Below are 16344 nucleotides of genomic sequence, written 5' to 3'. Positions count from 1 at the left end.
CATCAAACCTTTTCTCCTTTTAGTTGTCTGCTACCAGTCCGATCGTGATGAGCTCCGACGCCGTGTCATGGAGTGGCTGGAGACTGAAATCATTCCTGATGGGTGGTTCTCCAAGGGCATCAATTATACAAACATTCTCAACAAATACTTCAAGGTAAGCAAGGGCTTGGCCTTAATAAAATACAAGTGAGTGGGTAGCAATGTTCCCTCTAAGAGCTGCCATACAGCAACTCAAAAGTTCCCACACCAGCTACGTACAAGTCAGCCCCGACCATGCGTGCATGGCTGCATGATAAACTTTGTAAGGACGCACACACTTAAACAAATCAGCCACGCATTACAAAAAAACTTGAGGGTATATTAGCTGCAATTTGTTATAGGGTTACAACTGAGCAAGACTGAATTCTTAAACTATTCTCTATATTATATAGTTTGTAATTATTTCAAAATGTTATTATTTCTTTATTCCCATTATGCAGTATTGTGCACAGAGCAATATAGCTGACATGAAATAAGATGAAAGAAATGCAGGAGTTAAATGTATGTAGCGTCCTGTGATGCAGCATACTGAGAATCATAAAAATTAGATCTGCGGAAGAAGGCTATTTGAACCTTCGTGCCTTTGGCAGCGCTAGCTCCTCAATTGCAGCAAAATACTCCCTATATCTTTCCCTATATCCTTTTAGGTTCTTCCTCTTCAAATATTTGTTCCATTCCATTTAAATTTGTGCCTTACTAACCACTTGCGATGTAGCATTTCATTCTCTGACAAGTCTGTGTGAAGCTTGTGTACGTGCGTTTCAGCATTAGTCGTTGTAGAGTAGAATCTATGGCTCTAATGTTAATTCAGGCTGTGAAGAGAGCAGGATGAAGGATTTTCAGATGGGAAGTCTGGATGTAGTGGTTACCTGGAAGTGCTGAAATTAAATGCAGGACAGCTTCTCAATTTTTTCAGCAAATTTTGTACCTGACAGCCTGATGGAAAAGCAGCCATGGGGAAGAATTTTCCTGTCGGCAAGCAGGGGCGGGGCCCGCTCGCCGACTCGTAAAATGACGTGCAGTGACATCGGGCGGGTGTCCTGACGCCACCGTGTGTCATTTTAGATTGTCAGTACAGTGGGCTACTGTGCGCCTGCCAAACTGTCAAAGGCCTATTAAGGCCATTAATAAAGTGATTAAAGCTGTTAAGAATGTTAAGGTTGGGGGGCAGGCGAAGAGCCCAGGCGGCCTTCACGTTTTTCATGAAACCTCATTCACGGGCGGGATGAGGTTTCATGAAGGGTTTATTAATTACATAAAATTTTTTGAAAAAGTTAATGAACATGTCCCAGCTCATGTGACAGTTTCACATGAGGGGACGTCCTTAAAAATTTTTTTTTTTTACCTTTATTCCATTTTTCAAAACTTAAACTAATCTCCCTGAGGCACCTCCGTGCCTCAGGGAGATTTCTGCGCTGTTTTCCACGCATACACGAAAGAGCACAGGCCCCGACTCAGGGAATCCACCCCCGCCCGCACAGGGAGCGCACGGCCTTAATTGACCTGCCCACGTAAAATGGCGGCGTGCATCCAATCGGGGGTGCCGATCGGGTTCATGCTCACTACTGCCCGCCCCCACGCAACCCCCCCATGGATTTTTAAAATATTCATTCATGGAATGTGGGCTTCGCTGGCTGGGCCAGGAATTATTACCCATCACTAGTTGCCCTTGAGAAGGTGGTGGTGAGCTGCCTTCTTGAACCGGTGCAGTCCATGTGGTGTAGGTACACCCACTGTGCAGTTAGGAAGGGAGCCCCAGGATTTTGACCCAGCGACAGTGAAGGAACAAACGGCGATATATTTCCAAGTCAGGATGGGAGTGGCTTGGAGGGGAATTTCCAGGTGGTGGTATTCCCACGCATTTGCTGCCCTTGTCCTTCTAGATGATAGCGGTCATGGGTTTGTAAGGTGCTGTCTAAGGAACCTTCATGAGTTCTTGCAGTGCATCTTGTAGATGGAACACTGCTGCCACTGCGCGTCGGTAGTGGAGGAAGTGAATGGTTGTGGATGGGGAATCAATCAAGCGGGCTGCTTTGTCCTGAATGGTGCTGAGCTCTTTGAGTGTTTTTGGAGCTGCACTCATCCAGGCAAGTGGAGAGTATTCCATTACACTCCTGGCTTGTGCCTTGTAGATGGTGGACAGGCTTTAAGGAATCAGGAGGTGAGTTACTCACCGCAAGATTCCTAGCTTCTGACCTGCCCTTGTAGCCACAGTATTTATAGGGCTAGTCCAGTTCAGTTTTTGGACAGTGGTAACCCCAGGATGTTTATAGTGGGGGAATTAAAATTAAAAGTCATGTTTAAATTGGGTGTACACCTTTAAAGATTGTCCTCCCAACTCATCTTTGTTAAAACCAAAGATGGGATCAAATTTGAGATTTTAATCATTTTTACTTTCCGCCCACCCATCTTTGGAGGTTAAAATTCTCTCCTCTGAATTAGTATTCCAGGCACAAATTTTATTTGGGGTGTGTATTGATAATTGGGGCATGAGGGCCACTTTGCCCTTCTTGTTTTCTGTCCATTAATTCCATCAATTAAATCAGATTAACTACATTAACTTGTTCCAGTACCCAGATTGTGCTCCCTCCATGCAAAGCTCTGTACTAGGATTGCTAATTTGTAAGATTTATCTCTACATTTTTCTTCAGTGGAGCAAAGCATTAGGTCAGCCAGAACAAGTTTTAAGTTTTGGAAATTGCATGGAGAATCTGTTTGGAATTACTAAATCCCACATGCCCATTTGTGGTTTCCTGAAAATATGTATCTTTTCGAGCACTTCCCATAGAGCTTGATGCAGGCTCCTCCTTCTAGTCCCCCAGACTCCCCGCTTCTTGGCATTTTTCCTTTCTTTGTATTTCCTTTCAAAGCTTATTCACATGCACATTGAAATAGCGTTAAGAGAAGATTCATTTCATTATTGGCTCAGAGTATGTCCTGACTTTAATGCTTTAACGGTGCTATTCATTGAGATATGGGGCAGAATTTTTCCTTCGTTGGTCGCGCGCCCGACCCGAACAAGAGTAAAGTAGTGAGCGATGACGTCGGGCAAGCGTCCCGAAGTCATTGCACTCACTCACGCGAGAGGTGGCAGCACATCCGCTAACAATTAAGAGGCCTATTAAGGCCCTTAATCAATTAATTAAATAGGATTTTTTGCTGCCTGTCCAACCATTTTGTTGGCGGGCGGGCGAAAAGGCCAAGCAGCTTTTGGATTTTTGAGGAAACCTCATCCACGGACGGGATGAGGTTTCTGATGTTAATTAAAAATGAAATAAAAATATTTAAGTCTCATTTATAACATGTCCCTGCTCATGTGACTGTCACATGAGGGTACATGTTTACCTTATTTCTTAAATCGTTATTTGTACTGTTATAGATCTTCAGCTCACTGAAGCAGCTCTGTGCCTTCAGGGAGCTTTCAGTGTGCACACCCGCAAACTTCCGCGCTCGCCCTCCTCCCGCCCCTGAGCGTAGCAGCACGTGATTCATGCTGCCTGGCCATTAATTGGCCAACCAGTGTGAAATCGCGGTCGGGACCCGGGCGGTGGTTGGTTTTGCGGCCGCTCCTGGGCCCATCCAATGAGGTAAAAATCCTGCCCGTGGTGCATGAGTTAGGTTTTGTGGAACTTACAATGTGATATTGTCATCCAAAAGCAATATTGATCATTATCTCAGCCATGCTACAGACACCTGCTATTACATTTAATTATACAATGTCTTGCAGTGAAAGCTCCCCTGCAAGCAAGGTTTGAAACTGTTATTGGCAAGGTTTTAGCTAAATACATCTGACAGGGCTGGTTTCGTGCTTAAGAGATCTGATAAATATGACCCCAATGTAATAATGCAGGGTTATTGTATTCACAACATTCAATTTTAAAGGTGAAACTTCAGGAGTTTTGTTACATATGTATATATACTGTGAATGTTGGAAGCTTGGAAACAATAATTAATAGCTATACACAATAGATCAATCAATATCTAAAAGAGAAAAGATAGATGGATTTCTACCTGAGCGGTGGGTGTGCTTTTAGATGATGACTTCCCAAGGTGAGAAAATTGGACCTTTGGCACTGCTGACGTGGTGCTACAGAAGCCAAAAGTCTTCCTAGGCATGCTTGCTGCCAGTCGCCTCTGGTCCAGCCCACGCATTGCACCATCTTGAGAAGGGCATTCGCGTGGGCCACCTCTGCGAGGGCCAGGAGCAACTGAATTAATTCTAACAAGATGTCGGTCTCTCAGCCCAACCAGCTGATATGATGCCCATTTTCCAATCTTGGACCATGCAGGTCCATCCAAACAATTCATTCATCACTCAAAGATCAAGCATTCAGCTGCAAGAGGGGCCCAGCATTGGCATTGCTTAAAAAAAAAATATCCAACTTGCAGGTAAAGTGATTTTGAATAACTTCTGCTGTTGCAAAGTGTCTGGAAATACTGTGGAATATTTTCGGTAGTGTTGTGGTGAGTTCCTGGATTTGGCAGCAGGCATGATGGTTGCAGTGACATCTGGGTCGGCAGCATGACAGGGAGATGGATAGAGGCTGTCGAAGGGTGTAAGCTCTGCACGTGCTCTCTGCCAACTTGGAACTGGAGCCCTTCATGCTCTTCGATTAGTGACAGAAGGTTGTCTGGCAGGCCAGCCAATGCACTCAGCATCTCGATGTGCATGCCCATCAGCACTCTTCTGCTGATGTCCTTATCTGAGCCTCCGCTAGCAGAACACATCTGCAACCTTGCTGTCCAATGAGCTGGCATGCAAACTATCCATTATCCTTGGCCTGGCTGCAGACACACTTGTGCCTGGTGAATCACCAAAACCTGATTCCAATTCTATACTGACCTTTAAAGTACATGAGGGCCAGTATCCTAGCTGGTGGCTGCGAGTGTCAGATCAGGACATGGCCCTTTTTTTTGCTCCGTGCTGTACGTTTGCTTTTTCTGGTATTCAGTAAAAGGGATTGGGAATTCTGAAATGGTTAATGAGGTAGAAGCGTTCTGTTGTGAACAAATCTTTCGTATTAAATCATCAACATCAGTAAGTTGATGCCAGGGAAAATTGCTGGAATCCAGAGCTGATTGTGTAATATGCTGTGTGACAGTAGCTTATTCTTTAGTTGGTCTCAGATTGTTGGCAGTAAGTTACTTCGCTGTTTCTTAACATAAATATAAACAACTGCTTTGTCCTTGTGTTACTCAAGAATTGGGGTGTTGGTAATCATATCACTAAGCAGGCCAACAGACATGACATAGCTAATATTTTAAGCAGGTTGAGAGTCCAGTTTATTCCTAAGCTTGAATTTCAGCAGAGGAACAACATGTAAAAAAACATACTTCAAGAAAGAAACAACAAAGTAGATGCTTGTGAACAAGCCTTAGCCTGTTTGTTCCTGAGACATGGTGCACTGCAACAGCTTTTGATTCTTCTTTTTTTAACATTTTATGTATGACCATTGATGGTCAGGATCAGGTCCTGAGATTTGAAACATTTTTCCAGTTTTGCTGCTGCAGTGGAATACTGGGGAAGTGGAATGTTTTCAGTTGTGCACCCACGGTCATCAGCAAGCATACCTAGGTGAGGAAGTAACACAGCCACATCCTCAATCATCTGCACTCTGGCCCCACATAATTGAAAGGGTTCAAAAATTAGGCAGCATTAATTTAAAGCAAAGGAAATTGGGAAGTATTTCACACAAATGGTACTTTGTTGAAGATGGGTAAATCGTTGAAGCAAATGACACAAATATAGTTGGGGGATAAACTGGGTGTTTTAGTGAGATAAAAGAATTAATGAGGTTGAATTCCCATGGAGGCTCTCCCAGTTGCCTTCGGAAACTTGGCACTTCCAAATCCACGGCCGCTGCTATCTAGAAGGACAAGGGGAGCAGACACATGGGAACACCACCACCTGGAAATTCCCTTCCACTCCACTCACCATCCTGACTTAGAAATATATCGCCGTTCCTTCACTGTCGCTGGGTCAAAATCCTGGAACTCCGTTCTTAACAGCTCTGTTGGTGTACCAACACCACATGGACAGCAGCGGTTCAAGAAGGCAGCTCACCACCAACTTCTCAAGGGTAATTAGGGATGGACAATAAATGCTGGCCTAGTCAGCGATGCCCACATCCCATGAATGAATAATTTTTAAAAAATTCTCCAGGTTTCTGCAGAGCTTTTACTGCTTAATCCAGTGCTTTCATAGCCCGCTTTTTAAGCAGAAGGTGATTTTATGTTCTGTTAATGCACTAAAGTTCCTGAATAAATTTTCCAACCACTTTTTCCTGCACTGACCCTCCCACCTCATTCACCTACCAGCCCTCCACATCCCTGTCTCATTCCCCCTTATTATATATCAGTACTGGACACTAGGAAGATCAGATCATCACAGAAAACCAATGTTGCTGGGCGAGACTCAACACATCAAGTAATTCAAACGCACAAAATAGAGAATCAGTGGAGGGGGTGTTGAATTGACACTGGTAGATTTTAGCAGTTTCTGAAAGCCAGCAAACTAGCTAAATTGTCAAGCCCCTTTTAAAGTGCTACAGGTATCCCCTGCACCTCCATTGGCAGTACGTTTTAGTATCGACAGGAAACTTCATCAGGATGGGGTGGAGGACGTGGGTCACTCAGGTGGGCAGAAATATTGTTGTTCCAGAAAATCCTAGCTGCCCCAACACACAATTTGTGCATTTTAAATGCTGATTGTGTGCAGCATTATCTCGTGAGTTCAGCCAAAGTTCTGTGCAATGGAGCCTATGCAATTATAATAATTTTAAGCTACATGCTTCCTGACTAAAAGTACTGTGTGAGCAAATTATAGTACATTGGCTAGTTTGTGAATGTTCATCTAAATGTCTTGAAACCACATTCTACTGCTATTCATTTCTGCAGGGGTTCTCCTGATTGTCCACTTTAACTTCAGCAGATCCATGGATGACCCATTTCTCCCAGAGTTATGGAAGATGCTTGGGGAAATTCTGCCCTGGCATATTTAAATTACTAGGATCTGTGCCTAATAATCTGATACTTGAAAAACAATGGCAAGGATTTTAATTTTCTTTCTGACAGAATTATGATGATGGTGACTCCTACCTGGATTCTAATGAGTTCCTGAAATTCGTAGAACACAACGAGACCGTTATCAACATTACCTCGTACACTGAGCAGGATGACACCAAACTTCTTCGGTGAGGCATCAAACAAGGGGAATGCTGCTGGACTATCTGACTTGGTGATAGAGCTAAATGATTTGATTGGAGTTACGGGATAGCCTGGCAACTGAAAAAAATTTGAAGGCATTAAGTCATGTAGCAGCAGGTGACACAAGGGAAGGAAAATTAAAAATAATGAGGGGTGAATTTGTTTACTTAGTGTCACTTGAAGCGGTGCTATGCAGACTTAGGCTGATTCCCTGGGGGCAGAAAGTGCATGGGCTACTACCTGTGTAGCGTGCACAACATTCCACATTGATATCATTGAAGAACACCACATTTGCCATGCAGGGATTGGCCTGTGGAATTCTCTGCTCCTGTAGAATCATCACAGTCTGCATAGCATCACTTGAAGCAGCGCAATGCGAATGAATGTTTCCCTTTGGAAGTTTAGCACTGCCAGCTGAAATCCTGTGAGGATGCATTTATTCACAGAATGTCAGAACCAAAACTGCTTCTTGCACATTCATTTATAAAAAAATAAAATTTGACAATTCTATAAAACTTTCAGATTTACATAGCTGTGCTAATTGGGCCTCAAGAAACTGTTAATTGGCTGGAACTCAGCAGAACGAGCTCAACTTAGACTGGAACCTGGAAACACAGGGTCCGAATCTTCACTGGGAGTTTTCCCCAGGGTCTTGTTTTGAAGCAGCGCTTGCATCTTCCCCAAACATGGTCCCCAGTTGGGGTCTGAAAGGGCGTAGCTGGGGATGGGAACTCCCAGCTAGCAAGTTGCCTCAGCCTGTGATCCACAGGTGGCCCCTAGGCAGGCATGTAAGTCATTGGAAGTAAGGCCCACATGCACATGGACCACAGAGACAAAAGGCAGGCAGAGTTAAGAAATCCGCTTCTTCACAAGGCATCTACCTACTGAAGTCTATTTTAGTGGCAGGCCTTTGTTGCAATACCAACCCTTATTCACCCCACCTCACTCCCACCACACCTGTCCAGCCGGCAGCAGGTGTTGAGATATAACTACAGTGGCACAGCTGTGCCAGCTTTCTGTAAAAGAAAGGGGAACTACCTCCTTACTCTAGACACTGACGTGGTGAGGAGCAGCAAATCCTCGTGGGCTGACCCTGCCACTTCTGTTGGGATCCAAGGCTCACAGATGTTTGCAGCCATCATAGATAGTTTTTCTTTGTTTGGAGATTTAAGTTTTAAAATTAGATATTGTGGATGAGTTTCTAAATTGATATTTGGTGTAATCAGCAGTGTTGCTCATATTCTAAGATAGACTGACCAATGCACCCTTTTTTGTAGGGGTCTCTGTGTGGATGCACTGATTGAGCTTTCTGATGAGAATGCTGACTGGAAACTCAGCTTCAATGAGTTCTTGAATTGCCTGAATCCTGGTTTTGTCCCTCCTGAGAAAAGTAAGTACAAACTGGCATCAGTAATGTACAGAATAATCTTTGGTATTTATTCTTTCTCCCTCTGCCTTCGAAATTCCTCACCTTATTCCCCCTGTAGTGTGTAATTCCTGATCTCACCCAGGTGGAAGCTTGGACATTGAGTTAATAAACTCAATTTTTTTTCATAACCAACGCTGATCTTGAGCTTACCTGATATCTAACTAGGGACACTGCATAGGTGTGAGGAGCAGCAATGCTACCTAGTTTAGCCCATTGCTAACCTGAGTTTTGAGACCAATTGGAGGTATCGCCCCACTCCACATTATTACTAAATTGAACATAGAGTAAGAGTCAAACTTGGAACCTTTCAGGTCCCTATAGTTCAGTACTAGGCCATGTATGTATTTACCCAGTCAGTGCTCAGGGGCTGCGCATTGCTCACCACCACCCCACCCCCCATTACCCAACCGGTCGCAACCCAACTGACTTACATAAAATAAAGCCATCCCACAGCGATGACACGCCTAAACAAGCAGAGTGTGGGACTTCAGCGCTTCAGTGGGAGGAAGTCCTGCCCTTGAGCTGCCAGGCAATCTGATTGGCCGGCAGCTTTAGCAGTCCCAGCAGCACCAGAACTCAGTAGTGGATGCTGCTGGGACTGCAGTGAGGCCCCAGGAAGAAGAGCAATGGATCCTGGACTAAGGTAAGGCCCAAGCTTTTAGAGCAGGAAGGGATCGCGTACGCTAGGGAGGGGAGCATGGAGAGTGGGGGGGGGGGTGGTCAGTGAACAAATTTTGGAGGCCAGGTGGGGAAGCACAAAGCAGGGGTATCATCTTAGGGTGGGTAGGTTGAGGGGGTGCCTTGATAAGCACAGGGCATCCAGTAAAGATGCACAGCCCCTGCCTTTCTGTTTTTTCACCTTAGATGGTGAAAAGGCAAACTCCCCACTCTTGCCCCCCTGCCTACACCAACCGTATTATGGCATGGGCAACGTAATACCAGGGTCAGTTGGCTTGTTAACAAGCTCAATTGCCCATTAATGATTTTTTTCAAAATGCCGGCCAGGCTGCTGATTTCAGCCCTACCCCACCTACCATTTTATGGGCAGTGGGTTAGGGGTGGGTGGGAAGGTAGAGGCAAGCCACCCATCATATTTTACATGCCCCCCCCACCCCCAATCGCCAAGAACATGCCCAACGGTTGGCCATAAAATCCAGCCCCAGGAGGGCTACACCGATCATGTTCAGTCATATCTTTAAAGAAAAGTTCAGTTGCAAAGTTGGAAGGAAGAATATTCCATTTCTTGGTTGCACTTCTTTCAGTGAGGAACCAAAAGGCTTAAGAATCAAACATTTAGCCTCTGGCAACATTACAAAAGTTTGAACCTTTTTTTAGGTGTTTTGCCACACAATGAAGGGCACACATGCTGTTTACCCATTTTCACCTGGTACATCCCCCCCCACGTCCCAGTGCATACATATTTACTGCTAAAAAGACAAGTTGGATGGGTTGTTGCGATAAACTGAGTGTAGCCCTTTTGGATTTTTGCTCTCACCTGTGGGGAGAAGTGGGGAGATATTTGGTCCCTATCAACCCAGTACAGTGCATCTAACATTATAGAGTGAGTGAGGATTTGAAATTAGGAATTTCTATTCTGCAACATATTCTAACACACACAGCATACTACTTCTAAAATACAGGCTTTAAATGGAAGCTTTTGTGGAAAATGTCATTCAAGCTAGCTCATTATACTTTAGAATTCAATGCCATTTCCTGCCTGTCACTAAACTGACTTGTCTCTGGGTGATGTTCTATGGTTTATCGCCTGGCATGGCCTGTCATTAGAATTGTTTTTTTTTCAAATATTTCAGAGCTGCCAAGCAGCTGGATAATTGTAGAACTAAAATGTTACAAAGGATTGTGTCTCGGGTCAATCTTTGAACAATCCAATTTGCCCCAGTGCAGTAATGTCTGGTGTCAGCTGATTATATGGTGTCATGGCCACAGCCACCTGTGGTGTGGGTTGAAGAGCTTTCCTGGCTGAAAGAGATTGAATGAGGAGAGAAAAATAGAGGGAGGGTGAGAATCAAGAGACTAGAAAAAGGTGGGAAAAGAAAACAACACATCAGTAGAATTGCTTTTTGCAGTGATTTTAAATTAGTGCACCCGCTGGTGATGGTTCTTATATTTGTCCAAAGCTATGTACATCACAGCCTCTAGATGGTGCTAGATAGGAATATATGAATTCAAGCATTCTGTCTATTAGTGACACGTCAACTTTAAACTTGTTGATGCCTTGCCTGAAAAGAGAGATTAAGAGGTTTGATAGGGAAGTGTCAGATTTAGTAATGCCATGTTATTGACAAGGCTGTAGGCATAAAGTTGCTGTTTCCAGTTTTCAATATCATTCGATAATATTTGAGCAAAATAAAGTTTCTGCTGCACTCCTGCATCGGACTCCCTGGGCCAGATTTTCATCTCTTCGTGGAGGCGGCAATTGGCTTGCAGAACTAGGGTTTCTTTGCAAGCTAACCAATTCTCCTTCGTCTTCCCGACCCCACGGTATTTTCGTGTGGTCTTTTCACAGTTTAAGAAGTCCTTGCGCCAAACAGGTGTACACCTCTGCTGACATTGGGGTCACCATTGTAAAAGGTAGAGAAAATGTTTTTCCCAGCGCATGCAATTCTCCTCCCCGACTGTGTGTTTTACATGTATAGTGGAAGCAGATACGTCGTCTACAGGGCTGGAGACAGTTTTATTTCAAGTGCAGAGAGACGGCAAGCGTAGACCAGTCTACTATGCCTCTAGGTCACTAACAGAGACGGAACACGATATGCCATGATCGAAAAAGAAGCATTGGGCATTCAGAAAATTTCAGACTATGTTACTGGATTGTGTTTCAAAATTGAAACAGCCCATAAGCCACTAGTCATCCTTCTGAACATGAAAGAAGTTGCAAAGATGCCACCCAGTGGTTCATATTAAGATTGAGATATGACTGAGACATGAGAGTATGTGCAAGGGAATTAGGGGAGGTAGTAGCATAGTGGTATTGTCACTGGACTAGTATTCCAGAGACCCAGTGTAATGCTCTGGGGACCTGAGTTCGAAAGTTACACTTCGTCGAGGAGGTTGAAGCATACACATCCTTAATCTCTCAGCACTTAGCAACTACTGCAAAAAAAAGTTGCAGGAAATAAAACGACAAGATGAAGAATGTCCCCAACTCCAAGAATGTTGTCTGAATGGACAGCCAGACTATATCCCCGCTAATCCGATATTATAGCTGTTCATTGACGATTTATTAGTCTTCAACAAGAGAATATTCATACCAAGAACACTTTGGCTTCTTCAAAGACTTCACCAAGGTCATCTAGGAATAGCAAAACGTCGTGCAAGAGCACAGCAATCAGTCTGGTGGCCAGGCATTACTCACCCTAGAGAAGAACTTGTACTGTAAACAGCAAAGAACAAAAAAAACCACTGTTACCTTCTACTTTTCCATCAAGACCATGGGATGCCTGGAAATTGACATTTGAGCTTAGGGGGAAAGCCTTCCTTATTATCATTGATTACTACTCTCAGTGGATTGAAGTAGACTGATTGCATAGTATCACAGCAGAAGCAGTCACTCAATCCCTCAGAAGGATTTATGCATGGCATCCTGGACATCGTTGTGTCTGACAATGGGCCACATTTGCTAATGAGCTATTCCACAATCTCACAAATGAATATGGCTTTGTTCATATAACCAGTTCACCTTGCTATCCTCAAGCAAATGGATAGCTTGACTGAGGGGTACGAACTGTCAGAGATTTATTGAAGAAAGACAAAGACCTTAATTTAGTTCTTCTGAGTTATCGAACCTCACCATCAGAGTTACTAATGGGTAGGAGATTGAGAACCCAATGTCACCATGAATGACCACAGGAAGGTAAATCAGTGTGAGGAAGATCAGAGAAACAATCAGGCTCTGATCTTAATCACAGGCATTTAGAGCACTAGTTACCAGTGCTGAAGCCCAGGGAGAGAGTATGAGTCTGAGACCAACAGAAGGAAGGCACAATCATTGAAAAAACTCCACAGGATTGAGACAGACACGGATATCATAAGGAGAAACCTCAGCGCCTTAATATCCTTGAAGACAAAGACAACAGAAACTTGGGCTTACCGCACAGATCCTGATAAAGATAAATACTTACTGCAAGCTCTCCAGCCACCCAGGAGAAGAACACTCACTCACACTCACTCAGGAGAGTATGGAATTTCCTTGATTTCAGAATGAGATCAGGGAGATTGGACACAGTACCTCAAGAGACTAGCCCCCTGTGAAATCTGAGGGCGTGATAAAAGATGTTTTACCTGCCAGCCGCAATGGCGGATTTTCCCATCTCATAAATGATGCAGTCACGGGAAACGCCAGATCGCTTGCAGCTGGCCTCCGATTTGCCCGCCATGTCACTACCTTGACCATTCCGGGCGCCATATTTAAACTGCAGCCATGCACACAGTCATCACTGCTTGCAGCCCAGATCTCCTCCAGTGAAGACATGGCCCCCAAAGCCAAGAAGAGTGCAGCCCCGTGATTTAATGACGCACCCTGGGATGCCTTTTGGACACTGTGGAGGCCCACCACAATGTCCCCTCTGGCTGCAGGAGGCCCTTGAGTCTCACCACTCCAGTTTGGGAGGTGGTCTGTGTCAACGTTGCACACGAGGTCGGCCATCCAGTACAGAAAAAGGATCTCATCCGTGCCACCAGGGTAAGTCAACCATCTCATCACTCTCACTTCACACATTCACAAGCCCATCACATATTCACTGGCATCTCGCTCACTGACAGCTCAAGGGATATCACCACTCACTCTCTCACACACACCCTCACATCTCCATTTGGCCTCCCCTCCTCTGGAGATCGCCTCCTCATCCCATCCATGGCTCCACTCAGCACGCCCACACACCTGGCATCCTTCTCATTCGGCCTGGCATGTGCCTTGCTCACACACTCTCCATTCGTCTTTATGCAGAACAAGATTGCACACAATCAACAAGAGAGGTCCCAGACCGGGGATGGAGTGCTGGACATGAAGGTCATCACTCCGTTCAAGAGTCGCACATTGGAGCTGGCTGGAGAGGATGTGGACCATTCCTGCAGTGATGGTGAGATCAATGGCAAGCATCCATGTGAGGATCCTGCGCTATATCATCCCTGTGTCAACGCTACTCTGAGTCCACTGTTGTGTGCGTAACACGGCTGCCAAGCACTAATAATCTCCATTTCTCTCCTAGGCACATCTGACACGTCGCCCTCAGGCAACCTTGACCCCGACCCTAGCGTTGAGAGTACCTTGAAAGAGGACCTTGAGGGCAGCACCGTTGAAGACCCATCATGGCACTCATCCACACCCTCCACCAGCTCAGCAACACAAACCTTGGTGGGACTTATGAGGTAGGGCTGGCACCCCCCATCTCTTCAGCATCTCTGTCCAGTGACGGTATAGCCCTGAAGGGGGCAGGTGCTGAAGGCTGCCAGAAGATCAGGTGTATTTAAAGTTTCACGGCTAATCTCCGTGATATCGCCCTGATCACAGAGCACAAGCAAGCTACCCTCAGCCAGACAGGAGTCAGACTTTCACAGAGTTAATGTGAAGATTTATGGAGTGTCCTCATGCATGTGGTTGTCATCATCATCCTCCTGGAATCTTGCAGCTACTAGGGCCTCCTCTGCATCTCCATAACGTGAGCCTGAGCACTGAGGGTATGTGCGCTGCCATCAGTCACACAGGAGCCAAACGTTTATAGGTGCAAGTTGAGGATATCAGGACTGTCTTCACTGCACCTCGTCATCATCCTCCACAAATCTTGCAGCCAATAGGGCCTCCCGTGCGCGTCTGCCTCATCTGGCTTGTGTTATGGCCTCATCGCCGGCATCCTCGCCTTCAAGTAATCACATCACCCTAATCCCCATCAATGTCCTCCTCATCAAAAGAGACGTGCAGCTCTTCCATTGCCTCCTCAGCCAGGGCCTCCCCCGGCTGCGGTGCCAGGTTGTGGAGCACACAGCAAGCAACGATGGTGCACGATACCCTCGGTGGACTGTATTGCAGTGCTCCACCAGACCTGTCGAAGCACCGGAACCTCATTTTCAATATGCTTATCATTTGCTGCTCCACAGTTTGGATTGCAGCATGAGCCTCATTATACCGTCTCTCTGCTGCAGTCTGAGGCCGCCGCACGGGCGTCATCAACCGTGTCTTTTGTGGGTAACCCTTGTCCCCGAGGAGTCAACCCTGCAGCCTCTGTGAATCCTGGAAGATGTCAGGGATCTGAACCTGCTAAGAATGTAGGAGTCATGGACGCTCCCTGGGAATTGTGCACAGACCTGTAGGATGCGTTTGTGGTGGTTGCAGACCAGCTGAACATTCAGCGAGTAGAAGCCCTTGCGGTTGACGTAGTTGACTGCTTCCTGCCCTGGAGATCTAAGTGCCAATTGAGTGCAGTCGATAGCACCCTGCACCTGTGGGAAACCCGAAATAGCTGCAAATCTCAGCACTCTTGCTTCCTGGCTTGCCTGATCCCGATCAAAATGCACAAAGTTTTGTGTCTTCACGAAGATGGCGCCCATGACCTCCTAGATACACTTCTGTTTGAAGGCTTGCGAGATCCCGCACAGGTCACCTATGGAGCCCTGGAAGGAGCCACTGGCGTAAAAATTGATCGCTGCAGCCACTTTCATGGTCACTGGCAGTGGATGCCCTCCATGTCCCCATGGCTCCAAATCCTGCCTCAGGTGGCATATGTGACCAACCAATTCCCTAGACACGTGCAGTCTTCAGCGACACTGGTTCTCAGTCATCTGCAGGAATGACAAGTGCCGTCTATAGACCCTGGGTCTAGCGAAGTACCTACGAGCGACGGCTTGCTGTGGATCTTCAGCTGCATGTGCAGGAGGCTCTGCCGCCGCTTCATCTTGAGGGTGGTGCTCCTCCCATTTACAAGCCAGGCGCCTCCGTTGCTCTCTCCTCCTCCTCCTCTGCTCCCTGTAAGCCAAGAGGCATATCGCTAAATCACCAGGCTCCATGACCCTGATGTTCTCCTCCTGCAAGGTTTGGGAGAATACGCAATCCCCAAAACCCTCATCTAGATCGTGAGCACACAAAGAAACATTACAAACCTTTAAAAGACATGTCCCCTCATTCGCGACGTGACCACTTCTGCCAGGTTGGAAAGAGAGCAGAATTGAAGTGGAGCAACTTTCTTCCAGCATTTATTTCAACTTTTAAAACCACAAAGCCTGCCTGCCAGCCAAGAGATTCTCTACCAGGGAGGGGGAAGTGCAAGGAGTCTTCGCAGGCCACCCCAGCACAGCTGCAGGCCTGCCGCCAACAAATCTCCGTTGCAACCTCATCAGCAGTCAGGTGTCCCCTTTGCAAATCTCCATTTTATCATGGGTGCAGCACCTGCATACAGGCATAGTAGTGAAATGTCTTGTTCTCCATGTGCACGGGTCCAAGAGCGGGAGGAACCAAGATGCTGAGTATCTGCAAGAAGGAGGCGTGAACGTTGAGGCAGTACCCATCTGAAAGGGTAAACATGAACAGGGTAGTTTACCTGAACATGACAGAGCCAATGTCAGAGGAGGCTGCGTCTGTCCCGAAAGATTGTGGCTGAGTTTTGCATCCTTCTGAAACTGGACCAGCAGCCAAGACCAAAGGCATACTCTCTTGTGAC

General features: G+C 45.9%; 1 protein-coding gene across 1 annotated transcript in view; it reads left to right on the top strand.

Moving 5' to 3' along the window:
* The window catches only part of fstl1b (follistatin-like 1b), a 119745-nt gene that overhangs the window by 91363 nt on the left and 12038 nt on the right, over positions 1–16344 (top strand). The window contains exons 6-8 of the mRNA XM_078559981.1: positions 24–154; positions 7114–7232; positions 8523–8635. Coding sequence (XP_078416107.1) covers positions 24–154; positions 7114–7232; positions 8523–8635 — 363 coding nt within the window. The remainder of the gene's footprint in view (positions 1–23; positions 155–7113; positions 7233–8522; positions 8636–16344) is intronic.

The sequence above is a fragment of the Cetorhinus maximus genome, chromosome 16, assembly GCF_964194155.1.
Source record: "Cetorhinus maximus chromosome 16, sCetMax3.hap1.1, whole genome shotgun sequence".
NCBI lineage: Eukaryota > Metazoa > Chordata > Chondrichthyes > Lamniformes > Cetorhinidae > Cetorhinus > Cetorhinus maximus.
Note: the sequence above shows the minus strand (reverse complement) of the source record. Positions and strands in the feature narration are given on the sequence as shown.